The sequence below is a fragment of the Arvicola amphibius genome, chromosome 11 (assembly GCF_903992535.2).
Source record: "Arvicola amphibius chromosome 11, mArvAmp1.2, whole genome shotgun sequence".
In the NCBI taxonomy this organism is placed as follows: Eukaryota; Metazoa; Chordata; class Mammalia; order Rodentia; family Cricetidae; genus Arvicola; species Arvicola amphibius.
Window position 1 is genome coordinate 69,077,435 of NC_052057.2, and position 15,244 is coordinate 69,092,678.

At 46.5% G+C, this 15,244-nt stretch overlaps 1 protein-coding gene across 1 annotated transcript in view; it reads left to right on the forward strand.

Annotated features, from left to right (window-relative positions):
• The window catches only part of Sbspon (somatomedin B and thrombospondin type 1 domain containing), a 29,725-nt gene that overhangs the window by 13,792 nt on the left and 689 nt on the right, over positions 1-15,244 (forward strand). The window contains exons 2-4 of the mRNA XM_038346909.1: positions 1,112-1,306; positions 11,006-11,096; positions 12,830-13,006. Coding sequence (XP_038202837.1) covers positions 1,112-1,306; positions 11,006-11,096; positions 12,830-13,006 — 463 coding nt within the window. The remainder of the gene's footprint in view (positions 1-1,111; positions 1,307-11,005; positions 11,097-12,829; positions 13,007-15,244) is intronic.

The window sequence follows — 15,244 nt, forward strand, 5'->3', positions numbered from 1 at the left end:
GGTTACGGGTGGTTCCTGGTTATGGGTGGCCTGTTTACCCAATAGCAACCCTTCTGTTTATGCAGCCAGAGCCACTGTTTAGGACAGTGTCACCAGCACTGCCATTTCAGGGGAAAGGACTTAGCACTTGTCTTTCCTCCAGTGAGTACTTCTGCCTTCTTTGTAAAATATCAGGTGGCTGTCATTGCGCGGACTTGCAGCGGGGCTGTCTGCTTTGTCCCACGGATTTCTGTGTCTGTTTTGTTTATATTACCTTTGAGTCACACCATCGTTGTTATTACGTTTCCTAAAAGAATTGATCAGTAAGTACTGGGATTATGACTGGGTAAGGTACATTTTGCTTCTATAATTATTTTTCCCATTTTTTTTTTTTTACAGTGAATGTATATTACTGTTCCTAATGTTCTGGGAAAGGAGGGAGGAGGGGAATGGAGAAAGGATGGCTAAGGGATCATGGTGCAGTTAAGAGAAATAACTCCTAATGCTCTTTAGCACAGCTGGGTGACTGTGGCTGTCAACCAGAATGGCTATCAGTGCCCCATAGAGGAAATGCTCAGTGTTTAAGAAAAATGATTTACCAACGACTCATCTGATCATTACACATTGTATACATGTATCGAAATAGCACACCATCTTCCATAAATAGGTAAGGGTGATAATATAATCTGGAAAGAAAATCATGCTAAGATCAGGGGCAGGGATAAAGGTTACTATTAAGAAAAAGAGAGGAAGGAAGGAAGAAAAAGAAAGAAAAAGAAAGAAAGAAAGAAAGGAGAAGAGAAGAGAAAAGAAGGAAAAGAAAAGAAGAGAAAAGAAAAAAGAAGAGAAAAGAAAAGAAAGGAAAAGAAAAGAGCAAGTTTTGTAAGCTCAGGAGCATGAGGAAGTATTCTGTAGCAATTTACGTGGAATGTGTCCCTGGCCAACTGTCGGCTTCCTGGACCTCCTCAGAAGTACCTAATCATCAGTGACCCATCAGGGTGGGTGGAGCCCATGTCTCTGGACTGAGTTTATGAAGTTTACACGAGCTAGATAGACTCTGTGTTTGCATGGGCAGGAACAGCCTGGCAGGCTGGGTTTACTCAGGTGAGCACGCTCTCCTTCTGTCTTCCAGCTCGCCCGTGCTTCGTGGGAGAATGGAGTCCCTGGAGTGGCTGTGCCGGTCAATGCCAGCCCACCACGCGTGTGCGCAGGCGTACAGTGCAACAGCAGCCGCTGAACGGAGGAGCACCCTGCCCACCCCTGGAAGAGCGAGCCGGCTGCCTGGAGTACACCTCATCGCAGGGCCGGGACTGCGGGCATTCCTTTGGTACTGAGTTTCATAGTTGCTGCCTTTGTTGCTTTTGATGACTTTAGGCCACTTCCTGAAAGGTCATGCTCTGTGCAGGGAAAGTTCCATGAGGTGGAGGGAGCAGTCTGCTTAAAGCAGATAGGAAGCTCAGGAAGCGCTTATTAAAGGGATCAATAGCCAGCTGCACACAGGCCTCTTTCCCTTGCTTCCTTCAGTGGCTCTTTCTTCCATTCTTTCTTTCTCTCTTTCTCTCTTTCTTTCTCTCTTTCTCTCTCTCTCTCTCTCTCTTTCTTTCTTCCTTCCTTCCTTCCTTTCTTCCTTTCTTTCCTGCCCCCCCCCCTCTTCCTTCCTTTGTTTTCTTTTTGTGTTTTTAAGGGGATGGTCCTTGCAGCTTTGCATGGGCTCACTAATAAACCACATGAGTATGCGCCCAGCTGACCGACCCTTACCCCTTTTACTGAATTTACACTAAGTAAATATTCTACCGCCGAGCACCACTCCATCGCTCACACGCATGCGTGTGGTGTTTACTCCAGCGCTCGCGTGCACACATTGGGTTTTCAGCAAATCAATCAAGCTGGTGACAAAGGACATCAGACGGTGATACTTCACACAGGCTAGCAATCATCTAGCCAGGGTGACCCACTTCATGTAGAGTGTGAGTTCTGGTTAAACAGAACTTTTAATTTACACACTAACAAATATGAGCTATGACAGCAAAGTGATACATTTTGAAACAGTGATAAAAATAATTTTTTTTGATTTTTTGAAACAGCGTTTCTCTGTGTAGCCCTAGCTGTCCTGGATGTAGCTCTCTAGACTAGGCTGACCTTGAATTTACAGAGATCTGCCCATCACTGCCTCCCAAGTGCTGGGATTAAAGGTGTGCTCCACCACCACCTGGCTGATAAAAATGATCTTTTGAAACACTCACCTCTCTTATGCTGACCGGACTGAGTGATTTGAAAAGGCAATTTTGTCCAGGTGCAGTGGCAGGCGCATGTACTCCAAGATACCACAGGGCAGAAAGCAGAAAGATCATTACATCAAAGAGTTCGGGGCCTCCTTGGACAGCATAATCAGAGCCCATCTCAAAAAAAAAAAAAAAAAAAAAGGAAAGAAAGAAAAAGAAAGGCGGATGTGATGTGAGTAGCTCATGAGGCCATGAGGGGAGCTAGGAAGCTGGGTCACTAAGGTACCAGGACCTGTGTGAGGCTCACAGAGGAATAAACAGAGGCCGGCACCAATATGCTGAGCTGGGCTGAACCCAGTGCGGCAAAATGTTGGCTTTCCTGGGTAGAAGAGTCCATATGTTTTTCATAAGAACCTGGAAAATTTTACATCAGCATAATTTTTATCACGTAATTTCATTAGTTTCTTTTCCATATATAAGTACTATTTGCTTAGAGTCAACTTGGTGCCAGACGTGGGCTGTATGTTGGGTTGTGGTGCAGAAGAAAGTTGACGTGAGGCCCAGAGTCTCAATGACTGCAGATCAGTGAAAGGGACAGAATCATCGATGTCCCCAGGAAATTAATCCTAGAAATCTCTATCTGGTAATTTGTCCAATTGAAGCAATGGAATTAGTCATGCAAGGACCTGTAAGCAGGAGTGATGTTGTAATTCCCTTTAATCTTGGGGGCTGGGGTTTCCTTGGGGATAAGGCCAAGAAATCCTGAGCTGCCCAGAAGAGAGACCAGTGTGCTTAAACCTGATGGTCAGTTGTAGACAAGGGCTGATCCGGGCCAACATGGGACCGTGAGAGACGATCCTAAAAGGCCAATGCCGGAGCAGAGTAAGAGAAGGAAATCCTCACAGTGCCGCACACCTTGTTCTGGGAGGGTGGGCTGCTATCTAGAGGGGAGGAGGGCACAGTAGCGCCCCAGGTAGAAGGACTGGAGAGTGCTCTTAGTGAGGGGACTCCACACGGCTCTGAGGGGCCTCTGGATGAGGGAAGTATGAAGGGCAGAGGCAGCCAGAGTCTACAAATCGATGACCAGTGGATTCTAGGTGCAATGCCACAGGTATGCAAGTAAGCAATCAGGCAAACCCTAAATGGCTAATAAGCTGCTTGTTTGACTGGTTAAGGTGTGTGCCCTCGTATGTTTGGGTGCCTATGAATGTGCATGTATGTGAATGTGCATGCATGCCTGTGAAGGTCACAGGACTACCTCGGAGGTCATCCCTCAGGTATCGGTTTTTCTTGTTCTTTCAGTAAGATCTCTCACTGGCCTGGGACTGACCATATAAACTGGGCTGACCAGCCATTGAGCACCAGGAGTCGACTTCTCTATACTTTCCCAGTGCTGCAACCTTCCCCCCATGTCTGGCTGTTTTTATGTGGTTTCTGGGGAATCAACTCAAATCCTCAAGCACTTTGTTCACTGAGTTATCCCCCAAGCCCTTGTTGAGCTATTTTAAAAAAAAATGGATGTGGAAAATTTGGGGGATTGGGACCAGCAAGCTTTGAACTAGAGAGAATTCTATTTTTAGATTTTTGTCTTTTTCTGAAGAGCCTAGGAAAGCCACTGAGGTGTTTTCTATAGGGACCACTGTGACCAGATCTGTGATCACAAAGGATCACAGTGGAGGGACACAGTGGAGGGGCACAGTGGAGAGATGCAGTGGAGGGGCGCAGTGGAGGGGCGCAGTGGAGGGGCGCAGTGGAGGGGCGCAGTGGAGGGGTGCAGTGGAGGGGTGCAGTGGAGGGGTGCAGTGGAGGGGCGCAGTGGAGGGGTGCAGTGGAGGGGCGCAGTGGAGGGGTGCAGTGGAGGGGTGCAGTGGAGGGGCGCTGTGGAGGGGTACAGTGGAGGGGCGCTGTGGAGGGGTACAGTGGAGGGGCACTGTGGAGGGTTGCAGTGGAGGGGCGCTGTGGAGGGGTACAGTGGAGGGGCACTGTGGAGGGGTGCAGTGGAGGGGCACTGTGGAGGGGTGCAGTGGAGGGGCACTGTGGAGGGGTGCAGTGGAGGGGTGCTGTGGAGGGGTACAGTGGAGGGGCACTGTGGAGGGGTGCAGTGGAGGCCTCTCCTTAATGAAGTAGTCACATTCAGCTTAAGGAGAAATAACTACGCAGCTCCAAAGGGCCGGCTCACAGAAGCAATCGTGGTTCATACTCAGTCCAGGCCATATGTCATAAGCCACCACGTTGGGGTGGCATCCGCCGGGGTCCATCTCAGTGAGTTCATATGTTCTGGGGTAGGGGCGTGTGGATTAGAAATGTCAAGGTGGAAAAGGCTCACATCTGTGTTCCTCCACAACCCTCTGCAGAAACACAACATGACAGGCACCACAAGATGGCAGCTGTGTGACTGTTGGGTTTTGGTGGCTCTTAAGACCCAGAATCTACTTCACAGGAAGGGCTTCTGCTTTATTCATGGTATTTGTCTGCTAGAAGGGTTTCTTCAACACCCAGGCTGTTGTGTATCATTTCCCAGTCTGCAGCCCTGGTAAGAAAGTTAAGAAAACGTTATGGGCAATGAGATGCGAGCACCAGGACGTGTGATCATCATACACCCAGGGACAGTGTGTCCCCGGGAGAACCTGGCGGCTACTCAGACCCCTGCACAGTCTCTTTTCCGCCTGGAGGTGCCTATTCCTCTGTCCAGCAGCTCCAGATGTTCCTTCTCTGACGCCCTCATCCACTTGGTCCCAAATGTCCCTTCTCACGGCTCCTGACACCACACCCCACTAAGGATTTGACGCAACTGTCTTTTCTCTTACATCTTAAAGCTACCCTTGGCCTTGTTTAAAGACTTGTGTTGACTTTGTGTTACACTCCCTTCCTAAACTCATAAATAACAACCTCATAGTTTGCAAAGAAGAAGGCAATCGTCACATTTTTAGTCTCAACTTTGGTCCTCAAGGTCCCGCCCCCCGTGGATGGTAGTGAAGACTGCACTCAGGCTGTCTGGGGAGCATGGAGCCATCCAATATTCCACTGTGGTGGTTCCTAACACCAGATCCTGGGCCAGGAATCTCTGGATCACTTAGAAACTCTTTAGAAATACAAGTTCCTGGGGCCTGACTCAGATCCATGGGATCAGAATTCCTGGGGTGGGTCCAGAATTCTGTCTGAGTTGTAACAAACCCTTCTGGAGTGTCTAACACTCACCAGAGTTTCAGAATATCTCAAACATGGCCTCACACCTCTGCCTGCATCATGGCTGGCCAAAGTTTTCCAAGTTTATCTTCTTCTGTGATAACAATGTGAACGGAGGGAACTGTTTTCTCTACCAAACAACTTTTTAGAACTGACGATGGTTGAGACATCTTCACTCCGCAAAGAGAGAGATAGAAAATGCAGGGTTTCCTCACTTTAATTAAACAACTTACCCCCCACTAACCCAGAAAAAACTCAGTAAAATCACTAGTGTTCATGAAGTATACATAACTCGGAGGAAAGAGGGACATGAAACAGTAACTTGAGCATTCCGTCTGCAGGGTTCTTCAGGGTTTGTTTGACTCTCCGAGCTGGTGTGGAGGACCCAGCAGGGGAGCACAGCTGCTCTCACCAATCCTCCTCTCTCAGGAGAGGTCCTCCTCTTCAGCTAAGCACACGGCTAAAGAAAGGATGCTCACGGGAGCTTTGAGGGAGGAACAGGACGCCTGCTTATCCGAGCCAGACAAGCTGAACCAATCCTAGTGATCAATGGGCTGGCACATGTCATAGCCAGATCTCTCTTGCATTCTCATCCAGTTGGTTATCTCTCACTCATTAAACACCGAGTACCTGTGCATGCCATGTCTGTGGTAGGTTTTAGAGATTCGAACCCAAACAGCAAGCGCACCACAGCTCATTACAGTTCACTGATGGGCACTGTGCTAAGAAGGTTCTCCAGCTGGAGGACAGTTTCTGGAGCCCACACAGGAGAAGGAGAGAGCCAGCTCCTGCCAGTTTTCCTCTAACCCTCACACACACTCTGGCAGGCACCCACCACTATTATAGTAAGGTTCTCAGGTTGATGTGGGAGCAGTAGTCAGTGCATTTGTCCTGCTACATGGTCACATGGGTACCCATTGTTACTTCCCACATCTCCCAGAGTTCCTGTACACAGAGCATGAGCCTTAGCTCAAGGTGTCGTTATACCTTACTTTTAACCGGCACAAATTTTTGTTTGTTTTTTATGAGGTTGGATCATGATTATGTAGCCCAGGCTGGCTTCAAACTCAATTTGCAGCAGAGGATAATCTTGAACTTCTGATCCTTCTGTCATTACCTTCCAAGGGTGGGGATTACAGACTCGCGCGCGCGCGCGCACACACACACACACACACACACACACACACACACACGTGCACCAAGTTCAGAGAGATTTCATAAGCGGTCTTGAATCAGTCTTCACAGGAATCCTACGAGGATCATATTCATGCCCATGGCTACTGTAACATATCCCCAGAAACTTCGTGCCTTAATATGACACATATGCCTTCTTCTTGTTCTGAGGGACAGAATTCAGCACAGGGCTGTCTGGATTGAAGCTAGTGAAGGCTCTTTGGGAAAGTCATTCCAGGCTTGTCGTGGATGAAAAGACATTTCTGAGATACGGGAGCAGAAAGCATGGCAGTGTATCGTCCAGTTACATGGGAAGTAGTTGAAAGTGATAATGAACGAGCCAAGGAGAACTCTGAGCACAGTGCTGAAGGTACAGCCTTGAGTCTCCTTGCTGCTCACAGTAAAATGGGAAAACAGAGATATAGAAGGAGAAGAAAGTCATTTTATCTGAACGGAATCAGGATTAGGAATGGGGTAATTCTCAGCTTATCCAGACAGCAGACTGTGGTGGAATGCAGAGACTCTCTCTCAGGGGGGCAGGCTCTAGAAAAGCACTAACGGTGTGCACACTCACCTCCTATCTCAGAAGTTAAGCTGCCACCAACTTGGTGGCTTAAGCAATACAAATGTATTATCTTAGAGTTCTGTAGGAATCTGGTGGGTTTTACTAGGTTACAGCTGAGGTATCAGTGGGGCTGTGTAACATCCTGGGGCCTGAGGGGCCAGCTTGCTTTCAACATTTTTCATCTTTTGGTGTTTGTGGGCCTCGCCTTTAATGTTTAAACCATCTCTCCAGCATGTTTTCTCACCTTTGGAGATGAAGTACAGCCCTACCTCACGCTTCCTTCCATCTCCGCAGCTACCCACATTGCATCTACCCACGCCTTCCTTCTGAAGTCGGGTCTCCCTCCCACCAGATTTATGAACCATCCCTTGTGACTGCTTGAGACACATCTAGAAGATGGAGCCCTTGCTGTTTCAGATTCCACTGCCTAGCGATTTGAATTCCATCTGTGTACTTAATCCCTCTTTGCCACGTAACACCAAACATTCAGGCATTCACACATCCTGGAGATCGGGACTTAGACATCTTGAGGGTGCCAGATGCCTCATTCTGTTTTCCACAGGACTAGGACAAGTCGTTATCTTGGGCTTGCACACTACGAAGACAATAGAGTTCTGGGAGGCAACTGCAGGGCTCTCAGAGCGAAAACTAGGAGCCCATGGCCACGACCCCTGTGCTGCTCCCCTCCATATTGCATCATTAAAATTAGGATTATGGATCTGGTGACTAAGACAAAATATAAAAGCCCCATGAAGATTACTCTCTTCTTAATGAGTTTTCTTGTTTGACTTAAGGTATAAGATACTTTATATAAATATTAAAAAACGGAACCACTGCACATTAATGAGGTTTATGTGCATTTTCCTCCCCACAAAAGAGTAGGGGCTGTTTGCCAAATCTCCCTTTTATTCTCTTCGGTATGTACAGAGCGGCCCGCTCTTTTTTTTTTCCTTTTTTGTGGCATGCCCTTGTGTCAGAGGGCTTATGAAACTCTCAAAGCAAATTTCATTTCCTTTCATGTTCAAAGGAAATATTTGCAGGGCCATGTTTCTTAAAAGTGAAACTTGCTGTAAAAGTGAGCAATGTTGGGTCCATAGGTTGCCAAAGAGCTGGAGAATGACCTCTGAACAAAGACCATATTACACCTGAGTATTGCTGCCAGCAAGGGAAAAAGAAGGGGGCCGTCACTTATAGAGAGACTGTCCTGAGGTTTCCACACAGAAGCAGGGGTGGGGCTGAGGGCAAAAATAACTTTTAAATTATTTACAACCCTCAAGATATGAAAATTAAACATGTGGGTTATTATTAAAGAGTGGCTTTGCTTCAAAGTGCCGCAGGCCATCTGGCTCCTGGACTGTGTGCAGAACTCATGCGTGGGGGAAGGATAACCTGGCTCCAAACCTTGCGGCCGCTGGGGCAAGGGAAAACGGGATCCTGAGGGACTGCTTTGTTTTTAAGATGTGCCATAAGACAGGGCTGTTGAGGCTCAGGCAAGCGGATTGGGAGTTCAAGATCAGCCTGGGCTACATGGAAAGACTCTGTCCCCAAACAAAAAATAACATAGACTATCAACATAGAAAATAATCATGAATATATGGTTTCCTGCAGTCTTGGATGATTTTGAACCTCTGATCCTCATTCCCTTATCTCCTGAGTCATAGGATTATATATACGAACCACACATTTGTTTGTTTGTTTGTTTGTTTGTTTTCCAGTACAAGGGATAGAACTCGGGGCCTCATTCATGTTAAGAGAATGTTCTAATACTGAGCTACATTGGCAGTCCCTAGACAGGAAGCCCTAAAGATCAGAAGGTGAAATCCAGGCATGGTGGGCATGTGCTTATAATGCCTGTATTAAGAAGACGGGGACACATGATCTCTAAAGATCAGTGGCCACCCTGACCAGCCAGCCTCAGCAGAGAGGCTGAGCAGTCTCATAAAACAAGGTAGACAAGACTGACCTCTGAAGTTGTCCCCTCCCCTCCTCTTGCATGAGCACACACTTGTATACACTGGTCCTGGCTTCACCTATGAAAACTTAGGAAGGTTGAGGTGTTCTTGGCTGGTGCATCTGCATTTGTGGCTGCTGCTGATTGCTGCTGCTGCTGCTGCTGCTGCTGCTGCTGCTGCTGCTGCAACACAAGGAGCCAAGGACGAATCTGAGGAGTCAGGTAAAGATGTGGGATTTGGTTTCTGACTAATGCTTCCAAAACAACCAACTCCACTGGTTTTATATAAGGAACATGTCAAGAAAGGGTTACTTCTCTTAAAATGAAAAGAGAGGGAGAGAGAAATAGAAAAAAAAAGAAAGAAAGAAAATCTGAAAAGGAATTAAGGCCTGCCATCTTGTGGCAGGCAGGAGCCAGGAAGGTGCACATGTATTATGAAGCTGCTTTTCCTCTTTGAACCAGTGTCCTCACACCAGCTTGCTCACGCTAAGGACTTGAGCATCTCAGAACCCAATGCCAACTTGTATCTGCTCTTATCTGGATTGTTCAGTTTCTGGAGCAAAAGGCAGGAGAGGCTGTTGAGTCCTCACAGGCTCTGTTCATCTGTAGATTCACCCAAGCAGGACTGGACATATTTAGGGAAAAATTGTCTGTACTGAACATATACAGTTGACTGTGTTGTGTTGTGTGTGTGTGTGTATGTATGTGTGTGTGTCGGGTGTGTGTGTATGTGTGTGTGTCTGTGTGTGTGTCGGGTGTGTGTGTGTGTGTGTGTGTCGTGTGTGTATGCATGTGTGTGTGGGTCTGTGTATATATGTGGTGTGTGTGTGTGTGTGTGTTTGTGTGTGCAGAGAGGCCAGAGGTTGATGCTGGGTGTCTCCCTCAGCCTCTTTCCATCTTACTTTTTGAGACAGGGTCTCTAATTGATCTTGGAGCTCACCGATTTAGCTTGATTGGCTGGCTGGCCAGCAAACACAAGGATCTCTTGTCTTTTTCTTCCCAGTGTTAGGATTCTATAGGAGTTGCTGCCATGTCTAGATTTTCTTTTTTAATGTGATTGCTAAGCGTGGAAGTCTCAAGCTTGTGCAGCAGCGAGCACATTGCCATCTGAGCCATCTCCCCCGCCCCAACCTCTTTCCCTTGGTATTGTTCTCTAAATCAGGGCTTCTTTTTTGTGTGTTAATGCTTCTATGAAAACATCAAGGCCTTGTTTACTGTAACTGAGCCATTATATTTTAATAAGAAGACTTTGCATCCATCTTAAAAACACTGCAAACCTTAATATACAATGTCCTCGAAGCTGAGCTGGTGTTTCCGCCAGCATTTCCTGGTGTGAAGGCATACACAGTGCAAAGTGCCCACTCAGAATCAAGGCTGTGGTAGAGCCGAGCAATGCAATGCGGGAGCACATGTTCAGAAACAGTTTGCATCCACTGTGCAGTGGACTTTGAGCTGCTTTCCAATGCACATCCGGACACATCTCACCCCTGCTCACTTTTCACAAGCTCTACATTCAGTTGTAGGGATTTGTGGGGGCAAAGCTGCCAGGCTGTGGTTTTCAAGAGGCTTGGGGGCACCCATGCTTGCTTCTTTCATTCTTTCTCATTTCACTGCTTGTTTTCTCTCCTTTCCCTCCTCTTTCTTTGATCCTTCTCCCATCTAGTCTCGAACTACTTTTTCACTGCCTTTCTCTCTTTCATGCCTGGAGGCCACTATGCTCAGCAGAGGTCTCTGGTCCCCTCTGTGGTTATCAGATGCATATAAATACTGATTCAGTTTGCTTCGGAAGATGCTGTAGCAATCTCTCTTGATACTGTGCCACTAAGATCTTTGGACTTGGAAATAGAGATCTCAGACAGGCATCGAATCTAGTTTGGGAAACTTGAGTACTTTGACTGCACGAATACAGTGTAATTCTTCCTTTTCTAGTTCCTGCCTTTATAACCAGCTCTGCATTCAACAAGAAGAGAACAATACAAGCTGCATCTCCACAGTGGTCTACACAAACTGAGGATGCTGGGTAATTTACTTGAAAATTACTGCCAGGTTTTCTCTCCCTCCCTCCCTCCCTCCCTCCCTCCCTCCCTCCCTCCCTCCCTCCCTCCCTCCCTCCTTTTCAAGACAGGGTTTCTCTGTGTAGCCCTGGCTATCCTGGAACTCACTCTGCAGACCAGGCCAGCCTGGAACTGACAGAGATCCGCCTGTCTGGGATTAAAGGAGCACACTACCATGCCCAGCAGCTTCTGAAGTTTCCATGAGCTGGTTTGTGAATCTGAGAGTTGACACACTTTCATTCGGAGGGCATCTCAGGGACACCTCACGCACAGGCTGGAAGGCACCTCCATGCTTACCCGCATCCTCTCTTCTTCCATCAGAGAGGGCTATTAGGAGACCCAACAGCCACATCTTCAGGTCTCCAGGCTGTTTACTAGCGATGAGTTATTGAAACTCGAATTTTTGTTCTTAAAAGATTCAGCTGAGCAGAACTTGGGACAGCAAAACTAATATTGTAAAAATGGCCATGTTACCAAAGGTGATATATGATTCAGTATAATAATTACCATCAACACTTAAGCGACATTCTTCACTAGAAAAGTCTAAAATTCTCATGGAAGCACCAAGGAGGTGAATAGCCGCAGCAGTTGGGGGAGTTGTTGGTGGTTGGCCTTGTCACCATGTGACACACTTGGTAGGACATCTGACTGAGGAAATGCTAAGATAAAGCTGAGCTGTAGGCGTGCTTGTATTTAGAATAGATCTTAAAAACACACACAGTCACAAATTCAAAAGAAAATGTAGAGGATATAAAATGGGTGCAAAAAGGGGGACTGATCTTGCTAGCAGTCCAAAGCCACAGGGAGTTAGTGCGTTACCTTACTGTAGTGTTCTAAAAATGCTGAGCGGATGATTCCAAGTGCTGGAGGTGACGAGAAGAGCTGAGACTGTAATGGCAAACATGAGCTATTTTAGCAGTGCTTGCTGCAAATATCTTTCTTTCCGGTTTTTCTTTAATTCTCTCGGTAATAGCTTTTGATAAACATAAATTTCTAAATTTAAAATAGCTTAATTATAAGCCATTTTTTCTAGCTAGTGATTTTATAATCTTATTTTAGAAGATTTTCATAATTTCAATCCATAGCATTCACTCTCCCATATTGCCTTCTAAAAGCTTTACTATTCTTCCTCTTACATCTATACAGAAAATCCAGGGCCCCTGCTTCCTGTGAGTCCAACACTCCTCTTCCTCTCTTACTAATGTGCAGTCAGAGTGACATCCACACTTATTCGTAATTGATTGCTTCTCTGTGTGTTTAGTGATGCCTAGTTTTGAAAAATAAAACTCTTAGTAGTTGTTAAAAAAAAAAACAACAATATTTAGCTGAGCACGGTGGTGCCCACTTGCAGCCCGCACATTTGGGGTGGGGTGGGGTTCAGAGGTTGAGGAGTGCAAGGCCAGCCTCGGCTATGCTGCCGAGTTTGAGGCCAGTATGAGGTGTGTGAGCTCTTATCTCAATCTCATGTCTGTGTATATGTAAGCATGCGTGCGTGCACACATGTACGTGTGCTGGGCACAGTGGCACATTTATAATGCCGTCACTTCAGAGACTGAGGCAAGAGGATTGCTCCTAGGTCAGCTTGGGTTACCCAGTGAAACTTTGCCTCAAAAGCAAAGAAGAACTGTCTCTACCATGTGTGACTGACACGGGCCGCGTCTAACTATGCTAAGCGACCTCTTAACTTCTTTTGTTCCAGATACTGTATGGAGTTCAAGACAGAATCCCTGACTCTGCACTGTGCCCTGGACAACCGTCCACTGTCTCGATGGATGCAGTATCTCCGAGAGGGATACACAGTGTGTGTGGACTGTCAGCCTCCAGCTATGAATGCTGTGAGCCTGCGCTGTTCCGGAGATGGCCTGGATTCCGACGGGTAAGGAAAGACAGCTGACCGAAGGGCTTTCTGCTGCTCGCCCTGAGGCCCTGTCCTCTGTGTCCTAACAAGCTAAGCAGGGTGCGGCATATCAACAAAAAGTAGCAGGATGTGGCAGCGAGGTGCTGTCCGGCGACCCACGTCCAGGGCTTTGGTTCTCACTATGGGACTCAGATGCTCTCTAGACCAGAAAGACACAGGCTTGTTTAGTTTGGGGGCCTCATTTCAAATGAAGCTGCCCCAAAACAACCAAAAACCTGACCGTACCAGAGGTACTAAAGATTACTTGAATCTGAATCTCTTGGCTTGGAGACAGAATACCACATTCTTGACCCCACTTCTTAGGACCAAGTGAACCAGAGTTTAGTAATCGCTTAGGTCTGGACCTAAAACTTTTTAAATAAAATGTCAGAAAGCAGTTATTCCTGGCTTTTCAGCCAACACATCTTTTGGAATAACTCTTCTTCACTGACACTGGCAAGGAAGGCAGCCGCTGATGTGAGTTAAACCTTGGCTTTGTTCTAACAAAATTTTATTTGTGAACACCAAAATTTAAGTTTTGTATGATTTCATGCATCATGAAATATTAGCCGTTTTATTTTTCATCCTCTCTTTGTTGCTGTTTGAAATAGGGTCACACTCTAGCCAAGGGCAGCCTGGAACTCACAACATAGGTCAGGGTGGCCAGGAACTCGTGGCGATCCTCCAGAATCAGGCTCCAAAACATTGGGATTACAAGCATAGACCGCCATCCCCAGCTTCTCTTAACTCCTAGAAGCATTAACGCTGTGGCTGCAGAGACAGTTCAGCAGTTAAGAGTCGGTGTTGCGTTTGCAGAGGACCCAAGTTCAGTTCTCTGCACCCAGGCTGGGTGGCTCACTACTGCTGGTAACTACAGTTCAGCTTTCTGCGTTCCTGAAAGACCTATGCACATACGCATCTAATTAAAAACAAAATCTTAAAAAAATAACATTCATCCTTAATTCCCAAGTCCCATTCAAACAGAGGGGGCAGGCAAACAAAGGGGTGAATACTGTGCTGGCCCTGCCCAGGTGACTGAGGCGCTAGTAACCGTTCAGATCTGCTGTGCCTGAGGTAGGGTTTCGAGAGCAGTGACTGCAGACATTGCGTCTCCCCACAAGCCTCTCCCGGGACTGCACCCACGTTGAGTGAGACCCACTAAATGCCATTTACGGCTAGAAGAAGGAAACACCGGAGCCGCTATGGACAAGGACCAATTTATTCACACACGTAATGGTTTTCAGCATGTCAGGTGTAGCTGGTAAAAATAGATGAAAAGTAAAACACTGACCTTTCCAGTGAATCATACTCCCATCATGTTTTAATATTTAATAATTTGGCTCATGTTTATTAGTCGCTTGTGCCTGGCGGTCTCGATTGAGCTCACCATATGAGCAATAAAGGGGGTGAGGAATTCATAGCAAATGAAACCTAATACTTGGATTTAATGTTTTTCTGAATACCTCATCTCTATTTTGACTTTAAATGAATTTATAATTCAATTTGTACCCAATAAAGAAAGTACGTAAACCCTGCTTACTATACAAGTGACTTAATTAAGAATATTTTTAATTCTCTGGCTTTGCTTTCTATACTTCTTCCATTTTTCATTATGGAGTCAAAGAATTGGAATAGAATGAAAGTGGTCATTTGGTGAGACCCTCCCAACTTAAACACACACAGCACACTGTTGTCCTGTGTGCAGTGCCCTGAAGAGATGGACGAGGACACCCCGAACAACTCTCTGAACACGGGTGTCCTTGAGTAGGGACTAACTGGTGACTCCCATCGACAGGATCCCAGAAAGAGAAATCCTGGTGACTGGAGAAGGGGGTGGCTCTGTGGTGAAGAGCACTGTATGCTCTCCCAGAGGACCCAGGTTTGATTGCTAGTGCACACTTGACAGCTCACATCCATCTATAAAGCCAGTTCCAGGGGATCCAATGCCCTCTTCTGGCTCCTACAGCCATACATTTGGGCAAGACACCCATACTCATAAAATAAAAATGAACAAATAATTTAAAAAACTGATTTGTTATATACTTGAAACTGTGTGATTACTATCTATCTTAGAAATGGCTTCTATTGCTTTGGTAAAACAATGTAATCAAAAACAATTTGGGAAGTAAAGGGTTTATTTAACCTGACATCTAAGTCTATCACTGAGGGACGTAAGGGCCAGAACTGGAGGCAGGAACTGGAGCAGAGGCCAGGGAG